The sequence below is a fragment of the Martes martes genome (assembly GCF_963455335.1).
Source record: "Martes martes genome assembly, chromosome: 18".
Taxonomy (NCBI): domain Eukaryota; kingdom Metazoa; phylum Chordata; class Mammalia; order Carnivora; family Mustelidae; genus Martes; species Martes martes.
This window is the reverse complement of record NC_137906.1, coordinates 28972621-28994643: the sequence shown is the minus strand read 5'-3', so window position 1 is coordinate 28994643 and position 22023 is coordinate 28972621. Positions and strand designations below refer to the sequence as shown.

The 22023-nt window shown below is 51.0% G+C and overlaps 1 protein-coding gene across 1 annotated transcript in view; it reads left to right on the top strand.

The window, feature by feature from the left end:
* The first annotated feature begins 731 nt into the window (after positions 1-731).
* Positions 732-22023, top strand: part of ABCC1 (ATP binding cassette subfamily C member 1 (ABCC1 blood group)) — a 127497-nt gene continuing 106205 nt past the window's right edge. The window contains exon 1 of the mRNA XM_080830949.1: positions 732-832. Within this exon, the coding sequence (XP_080687075.1) occupies positions 785-832 (48 nt within the window). The 5' untranslated portion in view covers positions 732-784. The remainder of the gene's footprint in view (positions 833-22023) is intronic.

Genomic DNA, 22023 nt, shown 5'->3' with positions numbered 1-22023 from the left:
GTGACCCTGGGCAAGTTACTTCACCTCTCTGAGCCTCAGGTGCTTTGTACACATGTGGGGGGCGGCAACTGTTTGGGATGGAGATTGGAGTCTTTGGGCCTTGAGTGCTCTGGCGTCAGATGGCTCATGGGTTCAAATCCCACTCCTGCTATGGGCAGCTGTGTGACCTTGGGCAAGCCACTTCACCTCTCTGGGCCTCAGTTTCTCCATCTGTGAAGGGTTCACTGCGAAGTGTATCCTCGTCCTACTGTCTCTGTGTCAGCTCTGGCGTCAGCGGGCTGGGTGGGCTCGGTGACCCTGGAGAAGTCACTCAACCTCCATGTCGCTAGTGACGAAGCAACGAGGACGCAGCTGAGCCGTATGGCACTCTCGGGGCTGGCCCAGGGCTCGGAACCCGGTTTCTCCCGGTGTTACTCTTAAGGTTGCCGTTGTCGTCGCCGCCACCGCGGGACTGGAAAACGGGTGGCAGGGGCCGGCCGCATAGGTCCCCGCCGCTCCCGGAGGACACGCGCCGCCGCCCGGGCCCCCGCCGGGCTGTAGGGCCGGGGGCGACGCGCAGGGCGCCGAGGGGCGCAACGCAACCTCCCCGCGCCCCGCGGCAGCAGGAGAGCAGGGCGCCGGGGCGGGGCGGGGCGGGGCGGGGCGCCGCATCCCCGTGACGCGCCGGCCAACCAGGCGGCGTTGCGGCCCGGGCCCCCTCCGCCGCCGCCTCCCGCCCTCCCGCCGCCGCCGCCGTCGCCAGCAGCCGCCTGCCGCCGGGCCCGACCGCCCGCCCGCCCGCCGCATGGAGCTCCGCGGCTTCTGCAGCGCCGATGGCTCCGACCCCTTCTGGGTACGTGCTCGGCGGCCGCCCGGGCCGCGTGGGGCCGCCGGGAGGGGGCGGCCGCCGGCTGGGAGGCCGGCCGGCGAGGGGAAGCACCGGGCGGGGCGGGCCCGCCGCCCCCCGGCACCCGCGGCCGCCGGGAGCCGCGTTGCCCCGCTCCACAGCCAGCGCGGGGTTGGGGGTAGAGGGTGCGGGTCCGCGCCCGGTCCCTCGCGGGGGCCGCTGATGCGGGAGGGGGGTGGAAACTTGGGCGGCTCAGTCCCCGGGAAGCGGGGCGAGGGCTTTGCATGTGCCCGGCTCCGGGGCTTTAGGGGAAACGTGGGGGGCCAGAGCCTGGGGGAGAGGGCTTCCTGCTTTGCGGTTGCCCCCTGCAATTGAAAATAACCTTCCGCGGAAGGGGACGCCAGGGATGGGGGCGGGGGTGGCGGGCAGCACAGGGGGTTGTCGCCAGGTTAAGTTCTCCTATCTCCTTTGTGGGTTGGGGTTCTCCCCCTTGCACAAAGAACGCCCCCTTCCCAAAGGTCTGAGCTGGGAAGAGGCTCGCGGGCTGTGGGAAGGGATGTTTGCCCCTTTCCCGGTTTGCCTCATCAACGTGACTCTCCTGTGGTTACGTTTTTTTTTTTTTTTCCCCATCTTTTACTTTCTGTCTGCCTCCTTAATTACTATAGGGGAATTTGGAGAAACGGGGGAAGAATTAGGGAAGTTTGGGGAGCAGGCAGGGAAGAAGGTAGGGGTGCTCACCCCTGCCATGTCTCACCTGACCCTTGGGTCAGGTTTGGGTGCCCCCCCCCTTCCCGAGGATGCCCCGGACCCTGGTACCTTTGTCATCCCATCTCTGTAATGCGAGGCCCCTCTCTGGGGATGCACGTGGCTTGTACCCTGGCAAGTTTTCCTCTGCGTGTTCACTGCTGCTCCTGGCCCCGGCTCCCGAGTCCACTTTGGGTGGTTTAATCCCCACTGTCTTGGGCTTTAGCTTCCCTGTAATGCGATTTACCCCTTTGTTTCAGGCGGTCACGTCTGTGTCACACTATCTTGATTATTGATAAACACAATAGGCAAATCTGGATAGCTTTTTCACCCTTTGTGTAGGACTCAGGAGAGAAAAACAGCTTTGGCTCTTTGGAGCTGGTGATTAGCATCCAAAAATACCTCCTTGTCCTGTTTTGTGGTGCAGACTGCCTTTGGAGTGTTGGAAAAGTCATCCCGGAGGGCTCCAGGGGAAGGCTTTCTTTTGGGGGGTATCAACCAAATACACCTCAGTACGTCTCCAGTTTTCAGGCCAGTGGGATCGGAGTTACACTCCCGCCGGAAGTCAGAAAGATGATTTTGCATTCAGGGTTGGGGGGTGCGGCTGGGGGATTGGAGAGCATTTGGAAGGTAGGACTCTGGAAACACCTGTGGAGTCCCCTCTCCCTGTACCAGGTGTAACAGCACCAAGATTATGTCTGCAAAGACCCAGAGGGGGATCTGGTCGAGTGTTGCTGTGAGTTCTGGAGTTGTTGTTCCCTTGTTTATTTTCTTCTCCCAGGTTACACAGGGGGAAAAAACAGGCGACCATAAATTAGATTTTGCATCGGGATGTGCTTTATTGATGACAACTGGCCGTCGTTGATTAATGAGGTTTCCAAAAGCGGGGTGTGTTTTGAGGTGCTCTCTGTGTATTTAGCTTAAGAAGCTCACCCAGGAAAACCACTTGGGTTTTTTTGGCTTTGGACTTCTTCCTACAGAAATGATCAGGTGGTGGTTTTGCTTGGGGAAGATAATGGCTGGTCTTCACCGCCAGACCCTCCCTCTTTACCCAGTCTTTGACCTTGCAGAATTTCCTTCTGGATTCCTGGATGCCCCCGTTTTGGGGGGCCTGGGTGTTAGGGGGTGTTAGGGGCCTGGAACTAGAGTTTGAGAGCTGGCCACTGCTGCCTGAAAACTTCCAGGTAGCAGGAGAAACCAAATGGAACAGAAAGAAGGTAGCTTCTGTGTTTTCCAGGGCGGCATACTCAAGGCTCACCTCCCAGCCAATTAAACCATGTGAACTTGGCCAAGCCACTTGACTGTTGTGTGCTCAGGTTCCGCATCTGTAAAATGGGGGCAGGTTTCAAAAAAAAAAAAAGCTTTTTGTGGTGATGGTTGTTTGAAGAGAAAATGAGATCACCTGTGTGAGAGGCCCAGCCTATGCCCTGAACAGAGTTAAACAGTGCATTTTTAAAAAATCATTCTTGCTGAAGATGAAGTTGTAGGTTTCCAGTTGCTTGTCCTTCCTTTGGACTCACTTTTTCTTCAGTTGGTGGGAAAGGGATTGGGCTGCTGTTCCCCCCCCCCCGCCCCCCCCGCACCGCCCCTGCCCCCCCCACGTATGCCTGGGTTCTCTCTGACCAAGGTCGTGTGTTCAGAAGTTAAAGGGACTGGCCCACGTGAGACTCTTATCAGAGCTTTGTTCCTGGGCCAGTGCCTGCCTCTGAGCTTCAGGAAATGTCCAGAAAAACCAGAAAGTGGAAGTAGTCCATGGTGAGGGTTTCACTGACTTAATCACCTTCATGCAGGCAGGTGGTCCGGGGTGGGAAAAGAGGAACTTCCTTACCCAAATAGGTGCCAAGTTCACCAACATTTGGCTTGTTTTTTTCCATCACTGCTGGCAGGAGGGGGCTGTTTTGTGGCTGATATTTGTATGATGGTTGGGAGAATGGGCCTGGGTCTCTCCTTCGGTGTTAACTATTAAAAATTATTTATTATGTTGCAGACCCAGTGTAGAAAAATTGCCAAAAAAAAAAAGTGTCAAAAAGAGGGAAAAAAAATAGTAGTAAGCAGTGCAGGGCCTCAGAGGGAGTACCTGCATCCCCTGGCTTCCAGTCCTGGCCATGTAGCTCAGGAGAGTTACTTCTCTGTGTGCCTCAGTTTCCCTATGTGGAAAATGGGGAGGTAAGATAATATGAAGAAGCAAAGAGCAGTGATGTAGGAACAAATGAGCAAATCCTTGGCAGGTGCGTAGAGTGTTGCTGCTTGGTATACAGTTAGTGCTCAATAATTCTAAGTGGTCGACACCGGTTGGAATTCTCTAGTTAGTTCTTGCTGCCGCACCTGCTGTGGCTAGGGGTGAGTGGAAGTAGCAGATCCGTGTTGCCCGTCATGGAATCCTGCTAGTATTTGGCCTCCGAGCTGCTCTTTGCCTCGGAGAACTTGGTGAATCTTGGACTGTTTGAATCAGCAGCCAAGGGGTGGGAGAACAGGAATATTTTAGAAGCTATTAGACATTCCCCCTGGGGTAAGATCTGGCCTTGGAGTCAGTGTAATTTGTCTCTTAATAGCTCCTCCTGGCTTCACACCAGTCTTTGAAGAGCCCAATTTCCACCCCCCAACCCCCCCCCCCCCCCGCATCGGTTTTCAGATTCATCCCTTTACCTTCCTCCACCTTCCCGTCTACTTCCCCTTTTTGTGCATCCCTCGTTCCAGTCTCCCCCTCCCTCCCTTTGGATGGTTAGAGCTGAAAGGGACCCTGGAACGGATGGGATCCTCCCCTCATCCCACTTCCTGCATGAACCCGGGAATCCGAGGCCGGAGTGGGAGCACAAGGTAAGAAGGTGAATAGCTTGGGGAGGAGAAAGGGGGAACCTTTGAGAGGACAGGGCAGGGCAGGAGCTAATAAATACGGGGTTCCCAGGTTGCCGTACTGCTTTGTCCCGGTCTCCTTCCCCCAGCTGGACCACCTCCATCGGTGATACTTTTGGGGGTGAATGTGGTGATGGACTCAACTTTTAGGAACTGCAGTCTCCAGCTGGGGGTGGGAGGGGCGTGGGGCTGGGGGGGGAGGTGCTCCATCCTAGCCTGTCCCAAACGGAACTTCGGACCCTCCTGATACCAGTTAATACCAGCCCTGTCCTCTGGTGCCCAGGCCCCACACCTGCAGCATCCTTGACCCACCCCTCCCCAGCCTCCCCATCTCAGCTGTCAGCGCAGCCTGTTGCCTTTTTCTTCAAAATGTTTCCAAATCTGCCAGCGACTCACCGCCGCCCACCCTCTCCACCTCTGCCCAGTTGCATTCTGGCCAGAGCCACTGTCGATTGGCTCACTCCAGGATTTGAGCATTCCCTCCATATTGCTCTCCCTGCTTCCATCCTTGACCCCTGGAGTCTTGTCTCAATGCAGCAGCCAGCGGCGGCCTGTTGAAGACACAGGTCGGGTCCCATCCACACCACCCACCATCCACGCTGGAAATCCTGCACTGACTCCAGACTTGGCTCAGATAGAAGCTGAAAGGCTTAGGCCTGCTAGAGTCTGCAGAATCTGGCCTGTCACCTCTCTGAGCTCCTTACCTGCTCCTTTCAGTCTCACTTCACTCCTACCACACTGGTTACTAGACTGCCTCAGGGCCTTTGCACTTTCCTGGAATACTTCTTTACCTTCAAATATTTGTTCAGATCACCTTAGGCAGTTTTTCTCTGACTCCCTGCCACTTCTTCGTTCCCCTAATCCTTCTTTGCATTCCCTCCTCTACCTTCCCCACCCCAGCCAATCTAATACATCAGATATTTTTACTGATTTTGTTTATTCTCTGTAAACTCCCACCAACAGGTCAACTCCACGGGCCCAGCGATGTTTTGTTTTGTATTTGGCCTGTGTTTATTTATGGCCACAATCCTTGCACTTAGAATGGCGCCTGGGACCTAGTAGGTGCCCAGTAGATACTTGTGGAAGACATAAATGACACAGAACGCTGGCGTGGCTTCTGAGCTGGGCTGTAGTCTCTCTGCAGAGGTCTCTAAGGGCAGAATAGTCACTCACCTGTCTGGAACGGATACCCGGGGAGGCCGGGCTCTCTGGCTTCCATGCTTGATGGCATAGAGTCTACCTTGCAAGGGTCAGCACTGAGCCTTGCCCCCTCCCTCCTTTCCCAGGACTCAGTGCCTCAAACACAGTCCAGGCAACGTTTGAATTCGAGTGTGGGAGGTCCAGATCTAGCCCACCGGGGAGCTGGTTTGGCTTTATTTCAGAAGAGGCCTGCGGTCTCCCTTTTGTTGCATTTCTCCCTCCTTCTTATTGTGGCTTCAGTTCTAGAGCCCAGCTTTGGTCTCTTTTTCCCCCTTGTGCTTTCTCCCCTGGCCTGCTTCCTTCACTGAGGGGACTCACCCAGCAACTGTGGCCGGTTAGTTCCATGGGCACCCCCTGCCTTGAAGCTCAAGCTTCTGGTGAAGTGCCTGGGGCCCCGTCTGACTCGGTAGCTTGATGGTGCCAAGACCACTGGCTCCATCAAGGTGATGTTGGCTGGTGGGGGTGGGGATGCAGAAACTAATTGGGGGTGCTGGAGAAATTGGAAACAAGCGTCCTGGGTGTCTGTTGCCTCTAGGTTTTCTTGGTGGGATGAGGTCTAGCTTTTATTATCCTATCTTAATGGTTAGTAAAACTCCAGCCCATCAAAACTTGCCTGAACGTTTTGCAAAAAAACAAACAATAAAGTGCTCGTAAAAGGGACTGGAATGATGACAAGGGGTTGGACATCCTGAGGCGTGGGCTTCCCCCAGCCTGGAAACTGGGACAGTGTCTCTTCTGATGGAGGTATAAAACCTGTTCTTAAGGCTTGAAGGCTGAGGCGGGGGGAGGGGGCAGGGGGGATTTGAGGAAGCCGGCTCAGGGATGGGGTTGGTAGGTGTGGAGCACAGTTTGTCAGCCTCACCTCTTTGACATTTGGGGCCCGCAAATTCTCTGTTGTGCCCTGTGGGCTGTTGAGCGGTGTCCTTGACCTCTATGGACAGGGTGCCAGGAGCATCTCCCCGTGTTGTGACAACACGGATGCCTCCAGACATCACCGCATGTCCCTTGGGTGTTGAAGTCACAGCGCCGTTGGCGTGGAGCAATCTGGAGAACAGATCTGGGGCGAGACTTGCCCTCGACCTTGCATTCCCCCCGCCCCGCGAGATTTGAGTCATTGAACTTCTCCTGTAATTAGCTTACCGGGTGTTGCCTTGGAGAAGCTTAATGAGACCGTAAGGAGGTTAAAGTCGCATTACAAGTGGAGGAGGAACAGGCTGGCTTTGCCACGAGGTTTTGCCTCTTTACACCCGGGGCCTGTGTTTCTCAGCGCTCGTCCATTCTAGCTGGAGGGTGTGATGATGGAGGTTGGAGCGGTAGCGTCAGGCCCTCATGTTGAACTCCCCAGGAGAGGTGGACAGTCACAGAGTGGGGGTTCTACTTAGCTTGAGGTCCCCATATCTTCGTCGTGGGATTCATGCCCTGCGGGGAGGTTGCCAAGTCCTGGAAAATGGGTCTAGATGACCGGGGAGGTAGTAATTGACATTTTATGGGGCTTTTCCCTTTCTTTTCTGAGACTCTCAGTCCACCTTTTATTGGCCTGTTAGGTGGCTACTTGGCTGGGGGCGCCCTCCTCTTTAGAGAGCATTTATTTCTTTTTCCCGGTACGAAGAACTTCAGAGAGGTCTTTAAAAACCCTGGATTTGATCGCTTGTTCTTGCCACAACCCTTTCTTACTCATTTAGTCAGTCTTTTGTGAACTGAGCATCTACTGTGTTCTAGACACTGGAGATGCAGCCACGAACGAGGTAGATGAGGTGCGTGTGCTCATGCAGCTTACACTTAGAAATGACCGGAACAATTTTGGGTAGTGGTAAATGCCACAGAGTCACAGACTGGGAGGACCTGGGGATGGGGTACAAGCTATGAAAGAGGGATATCCAGGGACAGCCTTTCAGAAGAGGTATCCTTTGACTTTTGATCTGAATGGTGAAGCTGGCCCTAAAAGGACTAGGGGAGGGAAGTAATTAGGGGAAGACAACCACAAGTGCAAAGGCCCTGGGGTGCTTGGAGTGGTCAGAGTATCACAGAGTTTAACTCAAAGGAACTACAGAGCCCATCTCATAAAAATCTTGCCTTCAGCATTCTGCAAAAATGCATAAAGTGCTAATAAAATGGCTTGTGGTAATAACAAGGGCCTGAAAATTCCAAAGAGGAAGCTTGGCGAGGAAATAGAGCCATACTTGAAGAGGCGTGGGCTTCTGATCCATTTATGTTGGAATGAGTCTCAGGTTTTTATAATTAAATACAATTTGAGCGTAAATTTTTTTCTGTGTCTCATCTGTTTCTGAACCATAGCTGAAAACCCTTCAGGGTTAGACAAAGTTGGGATTCCCCGCTCCCTAGCTGCCCGTGATTCTCTTCCAATGGCATTTCATGAGCGGTGAAGATGACTTGCTTTAAATTGCTAGGAAAATCTTCTTTTAAAACTAGACATTGAGGGGCGCCTGGCTGTCTCAGTCAGAAAAGGGTGCGACTCTTGATTTCAGGGTTGTGAGTTCGAGCCCCCATCGGGTGTAGAGATTACTTAAAAAATAATAGAATCTTAAAAAAAAAAACCAACAAATGAGATGTTGAAATGATCTGGCTGATTACATGAAGATCTGGCTGTGATTTGATTTGGTTAATTGTGGTTTGATTGTGCTATTATTTTAAAAAAAGTGAGTAGTGTAGGAGAATACAGAGGGGAAGTAAACGTTTGAGTACATCCCCCCTCCCTCTTTTCCCGGAGGTAGCCACTGGTGATAGTTTCTTGGGTTTCCTTCTAGAAGAATGCCAAGCATATATGCAAATATGTATGAAGAGGTGAGTGGGTACATATATCTTCTTTTTTTCCTGCCTAGATGGGTTCATATTCTTAATAATGTTCTGTGTTTCGCTCCCTACACTTAAAAACCGATGTTGATTTTTTTTTTTCTATATTAAGTCCATGCAAATTACAGAGGAAGTAAAACTTGGTCATAAGCCACACATTCTTCTGTTCTATGACTGTGCCGTACATTTACCTCAGTCCCACATTGGTTGCTGTCTGGGTTGGTTGCAGAATTTTGGCCTGATGCACAGCACTGCCCAGAGCGTTTCTGGGTACTCCTCTTTGCACATACATGCACGTTGATGTAAAATGACTCAGCAGAGTAAGTTCCTCCTTGAGGAATGGCTGGGTTGAGGGATCTGTGCTTTGAGAACTTGGTGGGTCTGATTGCCCAGCGTGTGCTGTCCACTAATGGACTCACCAGCATTTATTAAGCACCTGTTGTGTTCCTGGCGTTTAAGGCAAGAGTAAGCAAGCTGGAAATAGACCAGGTTTACGTTCCTTCCCTGTATCGGTAGAGGATTTTTGTCCGGCTGAGTTAAACCTTATATTCCGGGGAGTTCTGGCGGGTGAGTGCTCAGTTTTGCTCCCATTTAAAAAAAAGATAGGGTTCAGTGTGAAGCAGTCTTTGCCTTCTCTGTCCTTTTAAAAGAGCTTTGACATCAACAATTTAATGATGTATGAAGTTTTTACTCAATCCCATCCTGCTAATGTAGCTCGATTTTTTTTTTTTTAACACATAAACTTCCTGGCATCATCCGTTGTTTTATTTACAAAAGCAGCACTCCTTGTTAAAGAGAAGTCACAGAGATATTTGTTTTGTTATTTATTTATTTATTTAATTTTATTTATTTACTTATTTTTTTTTAAAGATTTTATTTATTTGACAGAGAGAGAGAGAGAGATCACAAGTAGGTAGAGAGGTAGGCAGAGAGGAGGAAGCAGGCTCCCTGCTGAGCAGAGAGCCCAATGCGGGGCTTGATCCCAGGACCCTGGGATCACGACCTGAGCCGAAGGCAGAGGCTTAACCCACTGAGCTACCCAGGCACCCCTAATTTTATTTTTTTCATGTAGACTCCTCGCCTAGTGTGGGGCTTGAAGTTATGACCCTAGATCAGGCGTCACAGGCTCTACTCACTGAGCCAGCCAGGTGCCCCCGTCCCAGAGATACTTAAAAGTAGTATTGAAAGTAGTAAAAAAAAAAAAAAAAAAAAAGCGTTAAAAGTAGTAGGTGGGTGCACATTAGCTGTTCCCTGGAGCTAAACTGAGGTCCTCTTCCAGGATTTTCTGGGATGATAGAAACATTTACAAACAGACACATTTAAATAAAAAGGTTTATGTTAAAATCACTGCTCTGCTTTTTATTTTTACTGAGCCTATGATTCATGTCAATACATAGATTTCACTGTTTGCATAATAGGTGATATGTAACATGCTATTTATTTTTAAAGATTTTATTTATTTATTTATTTATTTTAAAAAAGATTTTATTTATTTATCTATTTATTTGGCAGATAGAGATCACAAGTAGGCAGAGAGGCAGGCAGAGAGAGAGAAGAGGAAGCAGGCTCCCCGCTGAGCAGAGAGCCTGATGTGGGACTCGATCCCAGGACCCTGGGATCATGACCTGAGCCGAAGGCAGAGGCTTTAACCCACTGAGCCACCCAGGCGCCCCAAGATTTTATTTATTGATTTGACAGAGAGATCACAAGTAGGCAGAGAGGCAGGCAGGGGTGTGGGGAAGCAGGCTCCCCGCTGAGCAGAGAGCCTGATGCCAGATGCCGGGCTCGATCCCAGGACCCTGAGACCATGACCTGAGACGAAGGCAGAGGCTTAACCCACTGAGCCCACGTGCCCCTGTAACACGCTATTTAATACAACATAGTTTATTTGATAAGGGACGGCACAGAGCATCATAGGGGAAGGGAGGGAAAATGGAGTGGAAAGAAATGAGAGAGGGAGACAAACCATGAGAGACTTTTGACTCTGGGAAACAAACGGAGGGCTGCTGGAGGGGAGGTGGGTGGAGGGACGGGGTAGCTGGGTGTTGGGCATTAAGGAGGCCACATGATGGGATGAGCACTGGGTGTTACATGCCAGTAATGAATCATTGAACATTACATAAAAAACTAATGATGTAGTATATGTTGGCTAATTGAATTTAAATAAAAAACTTATTCATAATTCTTTGATATTCCAAGTTATATTTGGAATAATATATATATATAACAAATATATATATTTGTTAAAATTAACACAGCCGTTTTTTTCCCTGTTAATAATCGCTACTTGCGTTATTTCCCGTTTTTTCATTCCTGTGAAGAGTGCTCCAGTAAGCATTCTAGTACATAGGTCAAAATTTGGTAGTTCTTTTTTTTTAGTAGATATTAGCTGGTTGTTTTCCAGGAAGGAGAATATAGCACGTTCATTGCCACCGACAACAAATAAGAATTCCCATTTCTTTACATCCTCCCAAGCACTGGGAATCATTGAATTTGTTCATTCAGTGGATTTAAAAAAAAAAAAAAAATCTTCTTTTCGTCTGCATTTCTCTTTCGGTGAGAAGCTGAGTATCCCGCAGCATATCTCCCGGTGATATGTGGTTTTTTTTTTTTTTCTGGGATATGTGTGTTCTTTTCTGTGCATCTGTTTTCTGTGTCTTTCCTGCTCATCTTTCCACTGGCTTGCCTTTTTTCTGTTAATTTGCAGGAGCTCTTGTCTTGGTACATTGGGAATCTTGTCCCTTTGTCAAGCATGTCACAGATGTATTTCTGCAGGTTACTGTTTGTTTGCTTGAGTGTTAACATTTGGTTCTTGTCCGGATTTGTGTGTAGTTACTAGCAAGAATGGCGCTGGGCAGCACAAGACCACATTCGGTTGTAATGTTTCTCGTTTACTGGTGTAAGAATTTTCCCACGCTCCCATAGAACTTTTTAAATTATACAGTGTCACAGCAATCGTTTCTTGTATTGGTGGACTATAATTTACATAATTATTACCTATGGTTTGACATTTAGATTGCTGTCTCCTTTCTTTCTTTTTTTTTTTTTTCCTTTTAGAGAAAACATTAGAATGAATATCACATGGAGAGTGCCTATTGCCTTCGTCCTTAGAGCATATCCTCAGGAGTGGAGTGAATGTCTCAGAACGCTTGAAAAGATTTGCCTCTAGCTCGAGCCTTGTTTTTATTTTTTATTTTTTTTTTTTTTAAAGATTTTATTTATTTATTTGATAGACAGATCACAAGTAGGCAGAGAGGCAGGCAGAGAGAGAGAGGAGGAAGCAGGCTCCCCACCAAGCAGAGAGCCCGATGTGGGGCTCGATCCCAGGACCCTGAGATCATGACCTGAGCCGAAGGCAGAGGCTTTAACCCACTGAGCCACCCAGGCGCCCCCTTGTTTTTATTTTTAAAAGGGGTTGGCTTACTTCACCATTCTAGCACGGTCTAAGGATACCCATTATTATGGTTGTTTTTATTACTGCGGGCAAATGGTGGGTGCGTATTAGTAACAGCGTCTTCTCTGGTCCCTCCAGTCAGCCTGAGAGGCTCGAGGCCAGTGGCCCAGAGGAAAGTTGGAGCTGTCAGTTGCTGGGAGGGTGACCTGCAAGTTCTGATTTGGTTAGATTATCTAGGAGCCCTTTGATGAAGCATCTTCCTCAAGATCGTTAAATCACCAACAAGGTCAAGGAGAAAAGCCGCATGGTAGATTACACTCTGTCCAAGGACTGCTGTTACAGCATCATGGGATGCTCTCCTCTTTTTTGTCCCACGGAGATCTCTGGGGTCTGGGTGGGCCACGCCACGCTCGGTGTTGGGATCTGGTGGCTCACCTCCAGTTCATTTGCGAGGCCAGATTCATAGGAGCTTGGGTTTGCAAATCGGCCCTGCCGCTTCCCAGCATGTGACCCTGGGCCAGTTCCTTAACTTCTGGGAGCCTCAGTGGACTCACCTGTAAAGGGGGTGACAGTGATTATGTTGTGTGTCTTACATAGCTGTAGGGAAGAGGTAAGGCTCAGAGGATGCCCAGGAGAGCTTGAGCAGACGCTGGGGCTGTGGTTATGGAAGAGGAGGCTGGACAGTAGGGGACGGTGTGGACAGTCGAGGGCAGTGGAGAGGGCATTTCGGGTGTCATGATTCTCTTCTTGGGTATTACCTCCTTGCAACCCCTGGGCCCAGGCAGGCCTTGGCAGTTGGAAAAGAGCCCATTCTGACCCCAGGGATTCAGACTTCTGTCCCCAGCATCTGAGACAATTCAGGTAAACTGGCTCCGCTGTTACCGGGTATCTGTGGTATTTCCCGGGTCTGGGTAAGGCATGCCCGGGTATCAGGTACCAGCTCTGAAATTGGGCTGATGTGTGGAGAAGTTCATTTTCCCCATGGTTTTCTTTGTAGTTCAGAAGTAAGAAGACTTGCTTAAGTATTTAAATCGGTGGCATAGGAGTGAAGTTGTGACAGTTCTGAGAGCTGCTGACATTTGCATACCTGGAAACTTCCAGGTTTTCTGTTACCATAAACATGGCAGTAATTGAATTATTTAAAGGGACTTTTTCTTGGACTCTCTTCTTAGTCTGATATTGTAAGAGATACAGTATAAAATGAAATTGTACAGGGGCGCCTGGGTGGCTCAGTGGTTTAAAGCCTCTGCCTTCGGCTCAGGTCATGATCCCAGGGTCCTGAGATCGAGCCCCGCATCTGGCTCTCTGCTCAGCGGGGAGCCTGCTTCCTTCTTTCTCTCTGCCTGCCTCTCTGCCTGCTTGTGATCTCTCTGTCAAATAAATAAATTAATTAAATCTTAAAAAAAAATGAAACCGTACAGTACGAGTGTAGTAAAAAGTGAAGTCCTCCCTAACGACTCTCTTCTGGAGGTCATCTCTTATTGGCGGATTGGCGTTTTAACTTTTAAATCAGCCCGTTTTCTCCCCTTACGCTCAATAGAGAGCATCTTTTAAAAAACAAGGATGGGATCCTGTAAAAACATATTCTTCGTGCTTTTGTTTTCACTTACTAGTGCAATCTGGATAGGACCCGTTTTTAATTAACATATTTACTTGATGAAATGTTAACATGAACCTAATTAGGTAATTTGCTAATGATTGTTCCCTCTCAAGGCAGTTGGTCATAGCCTTGTTGTTTTAGCCTCTGTGCAGGGAGCTCCTGGGGAAGTGGGAAGCAAGTGTTGAGTGGGTGGGTGTTGGAGGGGAATGTCGTGGATCCCCTTGCCGGAGACGGCACCTCTGAGGTCCAGTGCTTATGGGACTGGGCTCTCACCCATGGCTTGTCCCCAGTCTGTGGTCTCTGAGCGTCTCCTGAATTGCCTTGCCCTGGGCTTGACCACCTATAGTTACAGAGTAGACAAAGGAAAGTGAGCATTTGGTTTTTTGGTGGGAGTAGGGAGTTGGGAGACCCCCCCCCCCCGCCCCTGACATACTTAATCACTTCATACTTTCCTTTAAACCAGTTTACTTTTTTTTAAACCTTAATCAGTGTATCCCAGGGCGGTGGCCTGTCACTTTAGAACACATGCGGCGGAGTCACAGGGAATATTTGTGTATTTACTGAATAGCTAATACCTAGGTCCTTACTAAAATGAAAGAAGAGGGTGTTCTGCAGACCACCCAGCAACCAGCGTTTTGGTTCCTACCCCCTCCCCATCCCGGGGACATTTGTCAATGTCTGGACACGTTTTAGGTTATCACCCCCAGAGGGAGTGTACTCCCAGCATCCTATGGGTAGATGCTGCTGCCCAAGGCCCAGGGAACCACCCCCCCCCCGACAACAAAGGGTTAACCACGGCCGGCATGTCACCGTGCCTATGCCTAGGTTGAGAAGCCCTCGCCTGGCTCAGGCCACATGCTCCAGCATTCTGGGTCATGTCATGATTTGCTAGCTGGCTCACTCTCTCTCTGCAATTCTGTCTTTTCTGGGTAACTGGTGACCATGTGTGTGTGACGTGGTATACATCCAGCCGTGGTCTGCGGGGGATTTCAGGTCTGCTCTCCCACCTTATGTCAGAGCTCCAGTAAACCCAGGTGAACTTTACATGCGGACGTGAATTTGGGATACTATCCCACCCCGGGACTGTACGGATATCGGGGAGAAGGACGCGTATGGACCCTGAAGTGGTTGAAATCCATAACATTTTTGCGGGGCAAATCCTGCTCGAGTGCAGGTTTCCAAAAGCATGCTGTGCTTGCCGAGAGGATCTCTCTCTCTCTCTCTCTCTCTCTTTTTTATTTTTTTTTTAAAGATTTTATTTATTTGACAGACAGATCACAAGTAGGCAGAGAGGCAGGCAGAGAGAGAGGAGGAAGCAGGCTCCCTGCTGAGCAGAGAGCCCAATGCGGGGCTCGATCCCAGGACGCTGGGATCATGACCTGAGCTGAAGGCAGCGGCTTTAACCCACTGAGCCACCCAGGCGCCCCTCCCTCTCTCTTTTTTAAAGATTTTATTTATTTATTATAGAGAGCACGTGAGTGTAAGTAGGGGGAGCAGCGGGCAGAGGGAGAGGGAGAAAGGAGGCTTCCTGCTGAGCAGAGAGCCCCGCGCAGGGTTTAATCGCAGGACCCTGGGATCATGACCCGAGCCAAAGGCAGACACTTCGCCGACCAAGGCAGACAGGCGCCCGGAGAGGATTTCTGCTGTGGGGCCAGGCAGAAGCCGTGGCCTGTTGGTGACCATGCCCACTGGAAAGGGCCGTACTTGGTCAGCTAGCAGATTTTACTGCCTCCGCCCTGCCTGGCTTTGGCAAAAACAGCCTGGCCCGGGGAAGGAATCGTGGAGACAAGAAGGCAGCTGGCAGGGGACATGGTCGGATGTGCGCTGGCAGCTCTGCCCGAGCTGGCCTGGTTAGGTAGCTTGACAATTACCGCCCCCCATTAAAGTTAATTGCCGTGTTATGGAGCAGTAGTGAGGAGGTGGGGCGGGCTTGATTGGTGTCTCTCAGGGCGTTTTTTCCAAGTTTCCTTCTTAGTTCTGGAAACTTAAGGAAAAGCCTCTTGCCATCCCCAGAGGTGAGCTCGATGAGGAAAGAGTCCAGGCTGTCCTGCATTTCATCGACTCCAAAAAGGCCGGCAGTGGCGACGTGCGTCATGGTTTTGGAGATGCCATGCTGTGCACACGTGGCTGGTGGAAGGTTGGAGGATGCACGGATCAGGGGAAACTGATACCGAAGGGAGATGTGAAGAAATGTGGCATTTATTGGTTTTTTTATTTAAAAAAATACATATTTGAGGGGCGCCTGGGTGGCTCAGTGGGTTAAGCCTCTGCCTTTGGCTCAGGTCATGATCCCAGGGTCCTGGGATCGAGCCCCACATCGGGCTCTCTGCTCAGTGGGAAGCCTGCCTCCCCCTCTCTCTCTGCCTGCCTCTCTGCCTACTTATGATCTCTGACTGTCAAATAAATAAAATTTTAAAAAATATATAAAAAAAAATTTGAGAGAGAGAGGAAGAGAGTGCTCACAAGCTGAGGGAGGGGTAGAGGCAGAGGGGGAAGCAGACTCCCCGCTGAGCAGGGAGCCAGATGTGGGACTCTGTCCTAGGACCCCGGAATCATGACCTGAGCTGAAGGCAGATGATTGACGGACTCAGCCACCCAGGGGCCCTGCCATGTTGGTTTTACAGTTGATGTATTATGATAGCTTCCAGTCCCCCCGCCTTCTACTACTGTGAATTAATCCTTCTAGTGCCTTAGGTGTGATGCTGGAGACCCATTCCTGGTGAGTGACACATGCGGCCTCCCTGTTTCACGGGGACTGCAGTTGTGAAGATGCTCAGAGGGACGTAAGAGTGCAGGTTGCCAGCATACCTTCTCTTCAGATCCCGGTTCTGCTGCTTGCTTGCTGTGTGACCTTGGAGAAGTCCCTTGACTTCTCTGTGCTTTGGTTTTCTTATGTGCAGAATGGGGATGCCTGCAGTGCCTCCATCATAGAGTTGTAATCCTAAAGGAGTTTCAAGTATGACCAAGGCACTAGCCCCGTTCCTAAGTGCTGTTACTTTTACTGCTGCTCATCCCTTGTCATTGTTGAAATCGTCGTCGTCATCATCAGTACACAGCAGTCCCTTGCTCTGGTCCAAAGGGAAGTCCCAGGATCCTGGAGGATGCTGAGATGGGGAAGTACCGGACAGTGATGTGGGTCTAGGTTGTCCTGCCCCCAACACCCACTGTTAACTTTTTCTCCTTCTCTGGGTCACATGGCCTTTGTGGCTCAGGTCAGGAAACCTTTGGACTCTGTGCCTCAGTCTGTAACATGGAGAACGGTAATAGTACCTCTCATCAGAGGTTTGTTTTAGGGATTAGACAAGATGAGATGTTCACAGTGCTACGGTCTGTAGTGTTCTGGGCTTGGAAGGCTTTGGAGGGCTTGGCTGTGATGGCATCTAAACCTCTCTAGCAAAAATAGCTGCCGTCTTCCCCTTCTGTTTCTTCGGTCAGAACCCTCCCCTAACCCGGCACCGGCTCTTGGGCAGTCCTTACTTGTCGATGGTGTCTTTTCCCCTAGTTCTTAGTCTAGAGCATGGACCCCAGGGGGCCGGTGCCTGCCCCTCATTACTGATGGCCTCTCCAGGGCTGGGAGTGACCCCTCACTTGGGTTCGGGACACCCAGGTCATTTTCAGCGGGATCCTCTGCCCCCGTCTGCTTTGCTGTCGGGGAAGCTGCCTGCCTGGGAGCTTCCTGGTTTGGGCTGTGAACAGTCCAGCGCACCCACATTGCTCCTTTTCTTGCTCTTGGAGTTATTTCCTTTGGACCCGTGCCTGTAGCTGGGATTGTTGGTTTTATGCGGGACGGAGTCTGTGGCTCTTCTTGGCATATTTCTGGGTTGCCCTTCAGATAAATGTGTTCACTCCTCCTTTTGCTTGTCGAACAAATATTGAATGAGTGCCTCCTGTGTGCGGGCACATTAAAAGGACGTGGTCATGCTTCCGGAAGATTCCAGGTCAGAGGGAGAGAGACCCCTTGAAACTCTGCAGGGAAAATAGCTGAGAGCATAGACTTCCAGAGCATGTCCTAAGTGTCAGGGAATGTTCTAGATGCTCTCTAAGTGCGGTGTTTTCATCCCGACTGTAAATAACCTATAGAGAAGGGACTGTGGTTATTCCCATCCCGTGGATGGGGGAACAGGCAGAGAGAGGTGAAGTCACCCAGAGTCTTCCTGGGAACCCCGGCCCGGTGCTGTAGGAACAGAAACACGAGGGTTGCTGAAGGAAATCACACGTTTGGGGCTTGATGAATGATGGCGGAGATGGGCACTTCGGAGGGGTGAGGCCTCTGTACCCGCGGACGTCTGAGAACGTGCAGGGATGAGAAGGAGCTGACGAGGCTGGGGCACTCCAGGCCTGGGGTGAAATTGGTGGGAAGAAGCTGGGTGAGACAGAAGAGCAGCGAGAGACCTTCCCCAGGAGGGCATCAGAGGCTGGGGTGGGGGCACCAACATGCCTTGCAGGCCTAGGTTAAGGCGGGTAACCTAGTTAGTATTAACTAACACTCCTGGTGCTCGTGAGTCCCAAGCCCTGTTCAAAATGCTTTCTGTTGAACCCTCAAAACAGCCTTATAAAGTTGATGGACCATTGTCCCCATTTTACAGATGGGGCACCTGAGGCCCAGAGAGGTTATGTACCTCTCTGTTGAAGGTCCCACGGCTCATCTGTAGCAGAGCTGGGATGGGACTGTGGCCGTCTGGCCCGGAGTCCAGGCTCTCAGGCGTGGTGGCACCGTCTTGCCATTGCGAGGGGAGTGTCCCTGGTGACCTGTTTTAAAATAGCATTGTGGGTCCTTACGGGTCAGTGGCAGGACAGGAGGACTCCGGGTGGGCCAGAGTGGAGTCATTTCCAGTAGGTTGTGCCAAATGACTCTGGCCCGTGTCTTGGGTGGCTTCAGCCTTGTGGCACATGGCGTTCTGAGCTATTGTGACCGCAGTAACAATGGGGTAGAGGTGGCAGAGGCGAATTTGGCCCCCCCCCATCCCCTCCCCCATCACAGTGTTTGTAGTCTGGGGAGAGGTAGGAGACCAAAAGTCAGAGAGGTGGCGTGACTTCCTCCAAGGCACACAGCCAGGAAGTGCTGGTGATGGGGCTTGAGCCCAGGTGTCTGCGTGGAAACCGGTCCTCCCTCCGCACCGCCTGCCCCTGGGTCCGTCTCCCCCATGACCCTGTCTGACCTGGACAAGGAGCTTGCGGCTGGGATTTCTGTTCGGAATAGAGAGACCGTGGTGTAGGGAGGAGGGCGAGCTCGGATGTTCTGGGGCAGGGGGCCTGGGCCGGAGTGTCTAGGGGGACTTCCTGGAGGATGACGGTGGCTTTCCCAGTTTCCTGTTTTGGGCTGTCATCCAGAGGAGGGGCTGAGAAGAGGGAGCCAGAAACTTAACGCTCTCGGTTTCACAATGCCTGGGCGCTTTTGCAACGTGTGGGTGATGCAGCACTTTCCTGGTGGGAATCCCAAGTGGAGCTTTGGTTTTCCTTTGCTTAACTGGCTCAGGCCCTGGCCTGTCTTCCTGGGCCTGGTTGTCGCCCAGTCCCCTCCTGACGCTTTGTTTGACTTGTCGATGGGCATACACACGCAAAGCTTGTCCAGCGTCCGCCTTGGATCCTGCTCTGTGCTCCCCTTCAAACACCATTGCCCCATGCCCACAATGGCACATCTTGGCCAGCTGGCGGCCCATCAGTTTTGCCTACTTAGGGAAACCTGCCCTGAGCTCCCAAGTGGAAACAGCGATGACCGTGACCGCCACTAATAGGCCGGTCACCAAGTGCCCCTCAGGGAGGCATTGGTTGGAGGAGGGAGCTGACCTGCCCGTGTTGACGTCCCTTCCTTCTGCTTCCAGGCTGTGCCACCATGAGCAAGTTGCTTTACCTCTCTGAGCCTTGGCTGCTCGCTCTGCAAAATGGGAACATCCCACTGGAGGATGAAAGTGGAAGAATGTAATGTGTAGATGCAGTCCTCACCGTGACTCTGAGAAGCAGGTGTCCCTGCCGTGATGAGGAGGAACCTGAGTTTTCTTCCCCTGTGCTTGGGGAATTAGCCCCCCGCCGTGTGCCCCGGAGATCTCTTGTCATTTATGTGTCACTCTTCAGTGACATTTGGTATTTTTAAAATCCTTTGTCACAGCTCTTTATGTACCCATCCTACCTCTGGTACCAGAGTCTAAGCTTCTTGAGGGCAGGATCCAAAGGTCGATGTTGTGGTTCAACTCTTGTTACAAAGCAGGGCTCAGTAAATGTGTTCAATGAATGGACAGGCGGATGGATGGTCTTTGGGGTCACTAGATGTTGGTGGCAGAAGTGGAGCCGTGTAGAGAAACTATGAAGACATTGGGTCTCGGGGCCTCTGGGTGGCTCATTTGGTTAAGCATCTGTGTTCAGGGGCGCCTGGGTGGCTCAGTGGGTTGAGCCTCTGCCTTTGGCTCAGGTCGTGATCTCAGGGTCCTGGGATCGAGCCCCACATCGGGCTCTCTGTTCGGCAGGGAGCCTGCTTCCCCCTCTCTCTCTGCCTGCCTCCCTGCCTCCTTGTGATCTCTCTCTCTCTGTCAAATAAATAAATAAAATCTTAAAAAAAAAAAGCCTCTGCGTTCAGCTCAGTCAGGTCACGATCCTAGGGTCCTGGGATCTAGTCCCACATCGGGCTCCTTACTTAGCAGGGAGCCTGCTTCTCCCTCTTCCTCTGCCTGCTGCTTACACCGCTCGTGTGTGCGCATGCGCTCTCTCTCTCTCTCTCTCACTCACTCATTCTCTCTCCATAAATGAATAAAAAATCTAAAAAAAAAAAAAAAAGACAGTGGGTCTCAGCTGGAGTGATTGTGCTCCCCCCCCCCCATAGGGACATTTTTGTTGTCATGACCTGGGAGAGAGGATGCTGCTGGCATCTGGGGGGGAGCAGAGCCCCAGAGATGCTGGCAGACATCCCGCCGTGCACAGGACAGCCTCACCACAAAACTGGCTTCAGATGTTAGCTGTGCCAAGGGTGAGAAATGTTGGATTGGGGGACGTGTAATCTAGTTACAAGCAACAGAGCAATAGGGAAAGACATCGCGTTCAAATTTATTTTTTTTTTAACAAATGCAAACGAGTCCTGTATTGATGAAGTATTTTCTTACTGGGGTGATGAAGCGGGGTTGGTGTGCAGTTTGCTTTTGGAGGGGGTTAGGTTCTAAAGACAGCATATGGGAGGTGAGAATTCACATAGTTCAACTGACCCTGGGTCTTATTCATCTTTTTTTTTTTTTTTTTACCTGCTTTATTGAGATACAATTCACAGACCTTACGATTCATGCATTTAAAGTACAGAATTGGGTGGTTTCTGGGAGAGGTGTGCAACCGTCCCTGCGGTTGATTTTGGGACATTATTTGTCTTTGTGTCCTTCAGACCCGGGTGGCTGTGTGCCGCAGGTGACGGCCGCATGTGTTGGCCACGTGCGTTTTATAGCAGCTTATAGTTCGTGGTGTCTGGTCCCTAACTTTGACAGGGACGTCTGAGTGCCCACCCAGGAGCTGCCTCAGGCGGGAGGTGAACGATCCAGGGTCCCCGCCTGGGCGTCCACTGTCCCCACAGAGCCGACAGCCCAGGGGGGGAGGGCACCATAGGGAAAATACTGTGTTTGAGGTAAGTTAGCATCAGGTCAGGTCATGTGAAATTACTGACCTTCAGTGATATATTTTTTAATATTTTATTTATTTATTTGACAGAGATCACAAGTAGGCAGAGAGCGAGGCAGAGAGAGAGGAAGGGAAGCAGGCTCCCTGCTGAGCAGAGAGCCTGATCCGGGGCTTGATCCCAGGACTCTGGGACCATGACCTGAGCCGAAGGCAGAGGCTTTAACCCACTGAGCCACCCAGGTGCCCCAACCTTCAGTGATTTTTGATCCATGGCCCCGGTTGGCAAACATTTTCTGGAAGGAGGCAGGTGGTAAATAGTTGTGGCTTTGCGGGCCAGGGTGAAATTGAGTGACAGCACTTGGCGGCAGGCAAATTGTCTGTTTTCCATTTTATATTTAAAAATGTGAAATCTAATCCTAGTTTGGGGGACAAAGCAGGGAGAGGGTCAGATCTGGCCCGTGGGTGGTAGTCTGCCAACCCCTGGCCTATGCAAATGGCCATTTGCTGGTTTTTGTTAGTCACGTGTGTGATACAGAATGCATTAGATACTGTATTGCATGTTCCATAGCATACATAGCATTAGAGTATTAAGATAGTATGTAAAACCTCAAGTAGTATCTGAAAGAAATATTTTACGGGTGCATGTGAGTGCTCTACAGTAAGTGTACGGAGCTCCATGAGGTGGCCATGGGGCAGGGTGGAGGGTGGAGAAGGGGGAGGACTGGTTCTGCTGAGGCCCAAAGGCTGCCTCTGAGTTGAAGCCAGGGCAGTGAGTGGGCAAGGGCTCCAGGCAGGGAGAACAGATTGTGCAAAGGCCCTGAGGCACAGAATGGTCCAAGAGCAGTGAGTGTGGAGCTTCAGGCAGAGTGTCAGGATTGGGTTGCCGTTTGAACCTATCCCTTTGGCTCCGGGGTGGAGGGGAGACCAGCAACCAGTGAGGAGCCTGGGTGGTAACCCAGTAGATATTTGGCAGGTGTGGAATCCCCTGTCTTCTAGTGGCACACC